The sequence below is a fragment of the Ciona intestinalis genome, chromosome 1 (genome assembly GCF_000224145.3).
Source record: "Ciona intestinalis chromosome 1, KH, whole genome shotgun sequence".
Lineage (NCBI taxonomy): Eukaryota > Metazoa > Chordata > Ascidiacea > Phlebobranchia > Cionidae > Ciona > Ciona intestinalis.
In genome coordinates this window covers 2,452,397-2,463,321 of record NC_020166.2, presented here as the reverse complement: position 1 = coordinate 2,463,321, position 10,925 = coordinate 2,452,397, and the positions used below count along the sequence as shown (strand labels likewise).

The 10,925-nt window shown below is 36.1% G+C and overlaps 5 protein-coding genes and 3 non-coding genes across 8 annotated transcripts; 1 reads left to right on the top strand and 7 right to left on the bottom strand.

Annotated features, from left to right (window-relative positions):
* Positions 1 to 68: 68 nt before the first annotated feature.
* LOC101242532 (protein canopy homolog 2-like) lies at positions 69 to 1,617 on the bottom strand. Its single transcript, XM_004225548.4, has 3 exons — positions 1,457 to 1,617; positions 551 to 666; positions 69 to 203 (listed from the first exon to the last, which is right to left on the bottom strand). Exons 1-3 carry the CDS (start codon positions 1,536 to 1,538, stop codon positions 90 to 92), a joined length of 312 nt encoding a protein of 103 aa, XP_004225596.1. The 5' UTR covers positions 1,539 to 1,617; the 3' UTR covers positions 69 to 89.
* Positions 1,618 to 2,289: 672 nt separating this feature from the next.
* Positions 2,290 to 3,559, top strand: ci-ndk/dm44 (radial spoke protein NDK/DM44). Its single transcript, NM_001161690.1, has one exon. It carries the CDS (start codon positions 2,336 to 2,338, stop codon positions 3,500 to 3,502), a length of 1,167 nt encoding a protein of 388 aa, NP_001155162.1. The 5' UTR covers positions 2,290 to 2,335; the 3' UTR covers positions 3,503 to 3,559.
* On the bottom strand, positions 3,534 to 6,134 carry LOC100186600 (frizzled-1-like). The gene is made up of 4 exons (XM_002128919.4): positions 5,983 to 6,134; positions 5,363 to 5,451; positions 5,058 to 5,194; positions 3,534 to 4,381 (listed from the first exon to the last, which is right to left on the bottom strand). Exons 1-4 carry the CDS (start codon positions 6,092 to 6,094, stop codon positions 4,267 to 4,269), a joined length of 453 nt encoding a protein of 150 aa, XP_002128955.1. The 5' UTR covers positions 6,095 to 6,134; the 3' UTR covers positions 3,534 to 4,266.
* A 167-nt stretch (positions 6,135 to 6,301) lies between these two features.
* Positions 6,302 to 8,416, bottom strand: sfrp3/4-b (secreted frizzled-related protein). The gene is given in 4 exon segments (NM_001078345.1): positions 6,302 to 6,558; positions 7,283 to 7,428; positions 7,731 to 7,819; positions 8,273 to 8,416. Coding segments are annotated over 4 exon segments (447 nt in total). The 5' UTR covers positions 8,388 to 8,416; the 3' UTR covers positions 6,302 to 6,461.
* Positions 8,417 to 8,443: 27 nt separating this feature from the next.
* On the bottom strand, positions 8,444 to 9,970 carry sfrp3/4-a (secreted frizzled-related protein). The gene is given in 4 exon segments (NM_001078344.1): positions 8,444 to 9,128; positions 9,400 to 9,533; positions 9,670 to 9,758; positions 9,823 to 9,970. Coding segments are annotated over 4 exon segments (459 nt in total). The 5' UTR covers positions 9,941 to 9,970; the 3' UTR covers positions 8,444 to 9,010.
* Positions 9,971 to 10,502: 532 nt separating this feature from the next.
* On the bottom strand, positions 10,503 to 10,575 carry trnak-cuu. The gene has a single exon. It is a non-coding gene; the product is annotated as a tRNA-Lys (tRNA).
* Positions 10,576 to 10,651: 76 nt separating this feature from the next.
* Positions 10,652 to 10,724, bottom strand: trnak-cuu. The gene has a single exon. It is a non-coding gene; the product is annotated as a tRNA-Lys (tRNA).
* Positions 10,725 to 10,800: 76 nt separating this feature from the next.
* On the bottom strand, positions 10,801 to 10,873 carry trnak-cuu. The gene has a single exon. It is a non-coding gene; the product is annotated as a tRNA-Lys (tRNA).
* Between the last annotated feature and the right edge of the window lie 52 nt (positions 10,874 to 10,925).

Below are 10,925 nucleotides of genomic sequence, written 5' to 3'. Positions count from 1 at the left end.
CAGGAAATAGTTTTCATACACAAACACAACCATGCATGAAGATACAGCCTAATTAACTCATAAAAAGTATATCTTAATAAAATCAACAATTACCTTTTGGTTCCAGTTTCTGGGTCTTTTGATTCAACATAATTGTCAGAAATTTCGCTGCAAACTCGTTCCAACAGCCCAGTGAGGTGAGACTCCGACCGTGCATATGATTTCTATGGGAAAAACCAAAGAGTTTTTTTATGTAAAAAACATTATTAAAATATAAATAAAACAAAATATGTACATAAAACAAAATATGCCTATATATGTGCGTGTAAATATTTACAAGTACATAAATTAGCAGTGATTGCCTTTCCAACAAATGAACTTATACGTTGTTGTAAATTCTATGCATAAGCTACATAAGTATAGTAGTAGAATTGTTTAAAAAAATTCTTAAAAAAATAAAGTTATAAATAAATTGATTTCTTAAACACAAATATGTTACCCACATAACTATACCATCCTTTTTGTTTCTAAAATTAGAATTATATTTAGTTAGCATTAAACAACAACTAACTTGAACTGTTCTTGTTTTTCCATTAGGATCAACCCGGAAGCTTCCAACATCAATCTTCTTGTTTGGATCGACCTGTTGGATGCTGTAATCTACTTCATGCATGATTGCTTTACATGCTGAAACACAATCACTTTAATTGGAACATGATCTCTTTAACATGAACTACCACTAATTATATAGCACAGCGTTTTATGGTTAAATGTGTAACTTTATGCAAAATCCAGAGGACACTTTATGCAAAATCCAGAGGTCATTTTTAATTTTTTTATTATCAAAGAATTAAGAATATACTAAAATTAATAATACATTTTTGTTTTTTAAACACAAAAAATAGTCAAAACACCTTATGGCCAATAATGTACCTTCGGTTTATAGTTTTTGTTTAATTTTGTAGCTATGCCAATGCGTTCAATACTATACAACTACTATTATATATAAACCAATTTTACATGTGAAACTATTACCGAGGCATGTTTTAGCACATTTTTAAAGTTAATTTTTTACACGATTGCTGAGATTTTTTAAACAGTAAATAGACAACGATTATCAGTGAGACCTAAGAAACATTTTGAAACACATGGGACTATACAAAGAAGTAAGGTACACTTTTCCGAGGAGGCAATGACAAAATTCGCTTCTCTATTCTATGGGGAGCAGTTGGTTTCACGGTTTATACACATAAGATATTTATGTATTTAGAAAGGTAATATTATTATTATTTAATTAATTTGTTTTACACTTATTAACACTTTGTAGCGCTGTTTTGTTCGTTTTTCCTTTTTCTTTTGATTTAAATAATTACCGACACCTAGCGAAAAAAGTGTACCTTCTTCTTTTTATAGTCCCATGTTTTTGAAACCGAAGGATTTACCCCTATCCATGTATGTTCAGTCATACAATACATACCTCCACAATATAAATTAAGGTCCTTCTTGCAGGCAACCAATGGGATAATTGAAATTAGTAAAAGAAGATAAACTGCATTCATGGTTTCAGACTTTCAATGACTAAATGAGTAATACTGGAATGTGTTGAACTAATAAAAATAATAGGAGTTAAATGTATGCAAGAGCAAACAATTAAGTATTGTACGTTTTAGGTTAACTTATTCCCCATACAAGATGGCAAAATTCACGCATTTTTATCCAAAACATTATTTCTTTGGGATATTTTCAGTATATTTGCATACAAAATAACATACGGATACACATACATATAAATTATTAGCACTGACACAAAAAATCGCAAATATAGATTATCTACACATACAGAATAATTGCACGCTTATTAATTGACTTGGCATTGCGCTACGACGGCTAAGGTGTAGTTGCGAAGCACTGTTTCAGTTTATTAAATTATAAGCGAACTACAACCGTTCTTCTTTTATTTTGTTTGGGACGCGTGGCGATCGTAACACAGCTGGTAGCACTCAAGCGTAACAAGAATTTATTAACTTTTAAACATTAGGTATTTAATTTACTTAAAATAAGTTTAAGCATACTTACTACGTTAAATTATAGTACCATTGCACCGATCTAAATAATTCTAAATACTAAATTACTAGACAACATTTGCTGGTTGTTTACACCCCATCGTACATCAATCTAAGAATAAGTTATATGGTATTTATGATGTTACCATTAGTAACGGCAAACCAGAAATTTCAATTTTTACGAAACTGCTGCTGGAAGTTCGAATGTTTACGCGTTGTTTATCGATATATTTTTTAGTCTAGGGTAGATAAGATACCTGCATAATACACTAGGGATCTTTAGAATTGGCAAAATGTTTCCTGGATACAGCGACGCGTACATTGAACCGTCATCTGCCCAAGATGAAAGATATTCGTTCATAGCTGAGTGGTATGACCCGCAAGCAGCTCTTATTCGACGGTACCAATTTCTCTACTACCCAAAAGACAGCAGTATTGAGATGTTTGACATCAAAAACCGTCGAAAATTTCTCAGCCGAACAAAATTCGAATCTGTAAGGCTTGAAGATCTCTATATTGGTAGTAAAGTGAGTATTTATTCTCGACAGTTGACATTTGTTGATTTTGGAGACCAGTTCACTGAAAGCAAGCTTATCAGCAAAAAGGAAAAAACTTTCGCTTTGATTAAGCCCGATGCTACCTCTAAGTTAGGTGTAATACTAAACGGTCTTCGAGACAGAAACATAAAGGTCACAAAAGCTCAAATGGTTCAAATGACAAGAACAGATGCTGTTAAATTTTACGATGAACACCAATCGAAGCCTTACTTTAACTCCATACTGGAATACATCACTAGTGGACCTGTTATAGCCATGGAAATTGTGGGATCTGGTGTGGTACAGAAATGGTTAGAGATGTTAGGACCATCAGACCCATCTGAGGCAAGAACATCCAACCCAAAAAGTATAAGAGCAATGTTTGGCACAGATGAATTGAAAAACACAGCACATGGTTCAATCAATGCAACAGCTGCAGCAAAAGAATTAGAATTTTTCTTCCCATCTTCCGGTGCTGCCTTTGTCGGGACAGCAAAGTATGAGAATTCAACATGCTGTGTTATTAAGCCCCATGCTGTAAAGGAAGGCTTGGTAGGAGACATTATCAGTGTAATTATGGATGCTGGATTTGACATAACTGCTCTTAGCATGCAAACTGTGCAGAAAGCAAACGCTGAAGAGTTTTATGAAATCTACAAAGGCGTTGTGGCGGAATACAAAAGCATGGTTGACGAGCTATGTAATGGTTCCTGTGTGGTTCTAGAAATTTCTGGCAATGACCAAGATGTACCATCAAAATTTAGACAGCTGTGTGGGCCATCGGACCCAGAAATCGGCAGACACTTACGTCCGAAGACCCTCAGAGCAATGTTCGGGAAAGATGCCATCCAAAATGCAGTTCATTGCACAGATCTACCTGAAGACGGCATACTGGAAGTCGAATATTTCTTCAGAATCCTCTAACTTGATTTATTCTTATGCATTGTATCAATAATAACTTGTATATGAACTTTATTTTGAGTGAATAAAATACTATCCCACTAATGCTTAATGAAGTTCAGTGAAATTAAAGGTAGTTGGATTAGTAATTATTAGCAAAGGTTTTGTGTAGGGCATGTTGTAATGCTCAAAATACGGTTCAACAAAGGTAAACTATACCAAAGGCAGTCTTGCTGATGAACAAAAAATGCTGAATTCGAAACAATGAACATTCAACATACTATATGTGGTTTCTCAAGTACATTTTTGTTCGTGCGTGGCTGATACAACATAAATGGGGCATATGTGTGAATGAAGAATCTAACTAATATATCCTTATGGGACATGTCGCCGACATTCGTTATTATATCACCCCACGGGTGTTCTGTTGTTAACACCTAGTGCCCAATCTTACTGGGTGTGAAATTTTAGGTAATATTAAACCTACATAATGAGCATTGCCATTGGTCCATCACATAATTGAAGACCCTTGTGGGCTTCGTTTTGAAATACATAAGATATATAGTAGGGTGGGGATGACGGGACACTTTTACCACATAATATACAAATATTTTAATCGTGTCTTAAACAACCAGCAACGGTTTATGGCAGTCGTGATATTACGGTTTTATAATTCTTTAAATGTTGTTTGTTTACTATCAAATGAAATAAAATTAAATGAAAAGGTGTCACATTTTCCACCACTCTACTATAGGCCTACTATGATACGTGGCTATGGGTTTTAAAGTTTAGTTATGTTTTATCGGGGACAGGCCAAACGATTCTGGTTGAATACAATACGAGGTAGAAGTTTGCTCTGGAAATCTTGCGCAATTCAATGCTTCTGGTACGACAAATCCAAACCTAAAAGAAAACGTCATAATTATGTGCAGAATTGTGAGGTAAGTTGGGATACCGTTAGCACCCAAAATTAAATCCTTTATGTTTGTTTTAAACAATCAAAAGCGTTTTTTTCAGTGACGGATCTGCCGTTACATAATTCTGTAAATATTCTATGTTTACTCCAAATAGGACGATACCAGATAATGAAAATATGTCATATCTTACCCAGCCTACTATTTTAGCAAAGGGCAACTCTTTTACATTTTACCAAATGCCAAAATTTCTATACGATCACTGCAGCAGTCGGTTCGAATTATACAGGTGCAACAGGAAGTGCTACAACCGCCTTTGACATTTAAAGTAGCCAACACGCTTGTACGCATTGACCTCATTCAAAATACCCACATCCGCTATTGGAACAAAGTATAGCGGCTGCTTCATTTCACTTATTGACGTTATTTTACGTTTAAACAACACCAGCAACGTTCAAAGGCAGCACGAAACCGCAATCGCCTATAAGGTATATGCAAAGACCTTTTAGTTTCGAATTTTTATAATAGCAACCATTGATTTCAAATCACAATAACGGGATTTGGAACCCAGGCGGAACCAACGAAAATAAGGTGTTTTGATACTACGCGCGGATCCGAAGAAAATGCGTCCGACCGTACTAAGAACCACGATGTATTAGCCTTACCTGGTAGCGACTTCCAAGCATCCAACCATTGTATTTTCACAAAGAGATCTGCAAGGTAGTTTTCTTGTTCCCTTAGAAGTACAAGGGGAAAAGAATGCACTGCATAGGAATGGCTTGAGGTACGGCGAACATCCAATCTGAAATACATCAATGGTCATGTAATATATACGATTACATACCAAACGATAAAACCAAATTACAAAAAAAAACAAGCATGGTTATAAGAGAAACATTAACCATCCTGTCCAAACCAAAAATACAGTACATGATTGTTTACAATTTAGTGCCCAGTTCAGGACGTTTACCTTTAAGAACGGATAATATTGGCTTAGTTCAATATTTGCCTCGTCTTGCGTTGTATGGCCGAACATGTTGGGCATAAGAACCGGGTATCCTGGAAATTGAACATACAAGAGCACAAGAGGTAAACGGCATATTATTAACCAACAAAACATAAGGCAACATCAGTAATCCGGTATAGTTTTGTGGTAATCAAGTTTTGCATAATATATGTAGGTATGGGGAAAATAATTATATATATATTAGAGTGGGGGACGATAGGACACCTTTAGCACATATTATCTAAATATCCTGACCGTATTTTAAACGGCTAACAACAGTCTATGGGAAGGGTAAGGATACGGTTTTATAATTCTTGTTCTTTGTTTACTACCAAATTAAACGAGAAAATAAAATGAACACGTGTCCCAACTTTCCCTACTCTACAACAGACAAATAATAACATATGCGCTGTTTTGTCTTATGATGCGGCAAACTATTCCATGCTTTATAGTAAGATTCTACAGCCAGTCACGTCATGGGACTTGAAAAGTAGGACAGAGTTGGCACATTATCCCAACGGCAAACAGCATCGCTGTTGTAAGTAAACCAAACACGAGAATCTACCCTTGAAACGTGTACTCACGGATTATGTCGCTGCAGATTGGGCTGATGACCTCTTGGCAATTTAAAGATTTGCATTTCTGCACTGTAACTATAAGTACTAACAGCAAGCTGAAGATTGCAAAACTGCCCATGACAAATTTTGCTTCCTACTTCGAGAAACGCAGTTCACAATTAAGTTGTTAAATTGCGGAGTAGAAATTTTCTTGCCGAAAGAAAAAGGCACACCAAACGCGAGTTGTTCGAGTCCAAAGTACTTCGTGCAATTATGGCTGTTTGAACGTACTTGAACGTTGTTAATTACCGCCTGGCTATTTTAAACTAAATACACGTGATATAATGAAGTTACCTTTATTAAACAATGTTCAGATGTTACATTTACATTGATATTATATGTGATGCATCGGCTATGCTTAAATTCGGTGATGTGTAATCGAATTGTTTCTGTGTTTTACACGTTGCTGCTGTATTCAATTCTCCCACTTGACCATATATACGAACTTATAAACCAAATGATTCTGGAGGAATGCAGCGTGAAGTTGGACTCTGTTCGGGAAAACGATCGCACCTCAAATCTTTTGGCCATTCGAATCCGAAACTGTTTTAAAATAATATAGTAGGGTGGAGGAAGATGGGACACGATTTAATTCTTCTTTTTCGTTCCATTTGTGAGTAAATAAAGAACATTCAAATAATTATAAATCCTTATCCCCACGACTCTCATAGAACTTTGTTAATTGCTTAAAACACGGTCAGGATATTATGTGCTAAAGGTGTCCCATCTTCCCCACAGTACTATATTAGTTTCTGCTTTGAGCAATATGCGGTTAGAACTAATAAGCAAATTGACATTTTACACAAAGGCACCGAAAGTCTGAAAGGAGTGCGTAAATAAATTAGGAATTTTCCTCAACAGCCGGAAACGCCGCGACTCAATCAAGTTACCGCCGTTTGTCAATTGCACTTACCTCCGCGTATAATTGCATACTGTAAGTAACACAGTTATATCCCCAACATTGAAATACACTTTTCTAAACATTCGTATACTGCTTACGTTCGACGTTTAAGCTACACACCGATTATAAAGCCGCGTAGGCTTATACAGCCACCTCCCTAAGGTACACCTTAAACTCCATCACTTGGGGCAAAAAGTAAACCTATATATGGTTTGAAGCTTGGCATTTAGAGTATAGGCTATACATTCTATCCAAAATTTGTTCAGGTTTTTTCATCCTGTTAATAGTTAAATGCTTTTATAAAGCTTTGTCTTTATGCTCTATATCCATACAGTCGATACTAAATACGCTACATAAACGCCATACCTTCTCATAAGGGTTAAGCAACCAGCGCTTGCATTTTTGCAAAGCGATCTGCAGGGTAGCTTTCTTTTTTCTCCAGGCTGTCCAGACGTACAAGGAGAAAAGTAAGCACTACACAGAAACGGCTTCAGAAATGGTGAACACGCGACCTGAAATAAATACATCTTTATAAGTTCAATACATTTGCATACGAACTTTCGTCTACATCTCTTACCAATAATGCTTAACATTCAGTAGGCTCATCTATGCGGGGCTATGGTCATATAATTCTTGAAAAAATCCTTGTTTACTACCAAATAGGACTGGAAAGAGAATGAAAACATCTCAGCCCACCCTACACTTTACTGAAAATAACATTCGGACTTGTATGTAGACCTATTCCACTGACTTTAACAGAGATAAGTTTATATAACCTTATCGTTTACATGTCACATGTTACATAGGTTCTTACCGATATTAATGGTTTATATTGTTGAATAACATGATTTGCTTCATCTTGGCTTCTATGTCCGAACATGTTGGGCATAAGAACCGGGTAGCCTAAAATTTAAACATATGTGATTCCAAACAGTAAATTCTAGCGTATGTCCGAAATACATCGTATATAGTGGCTTGGGAGAAGATGGAACACCTTTTCATTCTACTTTCTCGTATCATTTGGTAGTAAAAAAAGAAAATTCAAAGAATCATAAAAATCGTATCTTCACCACTTCCATAGACCGTTGTTAACTATTTAAAACATGATCAGGATATTTGGATATAACGTTCTAAATGTGACTCGTCTTCCCCCAGCCTACTGTATTACTATTTTAAACATAGTTGTAGTTACATGTAGTTATACAACACAAAATAACACAAATAACATTTGCAAAAAAATTAGTTTCAAATGCTCAATAAAACGGTATAGCATGCAGTATATATGCAGTATATATGATGGGTTATCTTTAATACATATTTGTTTGTTTTATAACCATATAGAAAACGTGTACTTACGAATTATGTCGCTGCACATTGGCGTGGTAACTTGTTTGCATTTTGAAGATCTGCATTCCTGTACTGTAATAAGCAGAAGTAGAAACAGTAAATTACGGATTTTAAAACTCGCCATTTCAAATTTTGCTTCCTCTCTTTAGCAACACATAAAGCAAATGAACGCACGAATTCTGCATTGAGTTTTCTTGCCGTAAAAAAAAAGGCAAAACACATCACGCGAGTTGATCAAACCAGCCGCCACAAAGTCAAGAAATGAGTTTGTGCTGACATGTATAAATTAGATTTTACGAATGGTACCTTTAATTCTAAATTGCAGAAATGTACATGCGAAATTTGCGAGAGTTTATTACATCACTTTGTTAAACCAGTAAATGAACTACACCTTGCCAAACGGGCATAGCATATTTTAGCAGTCGAAAATATTGTTACATTTTTAACAAACGGAAATGATTAGGTTATCATGAAGCAACCGCAAGTCAATTGAAACGCCGATAAGCGCGATACCACACTAAACAAATGAAACATACGGGGAGACACAGCAAGCCACCAAAAATTAAAATATCGCCCAAGCAAAAGGCTGAAGTATCCGCAGTATATACACATCCATTCAGCGCTAAATGTTTTGCGAGGAAAATGAAATACGCAACCCAATTTTCTTGTTGTGGTAAACAAAGGAATTGCCACAGAAGCCAATATGTAGCCTATGAAGGCGAGAAAACTGTGCAAGCGCTCAAAGTGTTATTGCTGCTTTTTCATGGGCAGCAAATCAAACGATTCCGGTTGTATGCAATGAGAAGTGGAAGTTTGCTTCGGGAATTTGTCGCATGACAGAGCTTCTGGGACAACGAATCCAAGCCTTGTGAAGATAGAGATTTACAGGCGATGAAAATTTTATGTTGGATACATAAATAACTTTTGTACAAAAATGTCATGCTGGTATTGTTTTTCTGATTATTGCATGAAAAAGTCTAATAACTATACATACCTGTAATATAACACAAGCAGCCAATAAAACAAGTCGTTTTTAAAAGAATATATAACAGACTGCCCAGATAAACTGTTCAAAAAGTTTTTACAACTTTAAATTATTCCAATTAAAATAAATCTGAACGTTATTACGTATGTACCTCTCCATAATGTTAGCACATCCTGACTTAGCACCTTCACATAATGATCTGCATGGTAGCTTGGCTCCTTTACGGTTGCAAGGCGCAAAGAAAACAGTACACAAGAATGGCCGAAGATAAGGAGAGCAATTCATCTAAAACAAAAAATATTCCGGTCTAAATTTTAAAGAAATAATCTATGGTAACAATGCTATTAAAAATTGTAAAAGCTTTCGAAAAAAACCTGGGTCGGGTTACTATGAATAAAAAATACAGCGACAGGCACTTTACCTTGATAAATGGGTCGAACATGCGGATCGCCTTATTTGCTGAACGACGTTTGGTGTGCTTGAGCAGAGTAGGTAGTGAGAACTTATAACCTGAAAGCAAAAGCATAGTTATAAAAATTAATTGTATTAGCCAGGAACTAGTGTGGTTACTTACTGATTATATCTTTGCATAATCCACTTGTAACTTTTCGGCACTTTCCGGTTTTAGCGAAGCTGTATTTTTGCAGCGAAAAGATCAAAATAGAGCAAAACAGCAGTTTAAGACAAAACATTTTAAACGCTGTATATATCAAACTGTTTCATACACATTAACTAATCCGGTCTGTTTTGGCACCCGGCCATAATGAATAATAACGAGATTAAGAGAAAAAGGTAAACTTCAAAGAAAAAATTTGCGAAACGCTAGAGTGCTTGGTGACGTAAAATAACAGAGGAGAACTGGAACAAGAGGTGTTTGTGTGCTAGTTACGGATGTAAACAGCAAGATAGAACCCAAATGAACCGGTGTTTACAAAAACAAAGAGGGAGGCGTAAAGGCTTGGTATATCATTTGAAGAATAAGAAATAACGGCATGATGGGTTTACCATACACTAGGTGAATAATGCTCAACCGAATGGAGTAGCCGGGCGACGCAAACTAACAAACATATGTATACATTTTAAAATAAATTAAAGCGATTACAAATTAAACTGGACACGATCAGCGCAACGACCGTTGGATTAAGAGTCCAACGCTCCATCGACTGAGCTGGCCGGGCGAGGTTAAACAACAAAATTTCATTACTTTTAATGCGACTCAAGCGAATACAATTGAATTGAAAAATCATAAACAAACGCCCAACGTGTGGCTCGAACCCACGACCGTTGGATTAAGATTTCAACGCTCAACCGACTGAGCTAGCCGGGCGACGTTAAACAACATAGTTTCATTACTTTTAATGCGACCCAAGCGAATACAATTAAATTGAAAAATCATAAACATACGCCCAACGTGGGGCTCGAACCCACGACCGTTGGATTAAGAGTCCAACGCTCTACCGACTGAGCTAGCCGGGCGACGTTAAACATCAAAGTTTCATTACTTTTAATGCGACCCAAGCGAATACAATTAAATCGAAAAATCATAAACATACGCCCAACGTGGGGCTCGAACCCACGACCGTTGGATTAAGAGTCCAACGCTCTACCGACTGAGCTAGCCGGGCGACGTTAAACAACAAAGTTTCATTACTTTTAATGCGACCCAAGCGAATACAA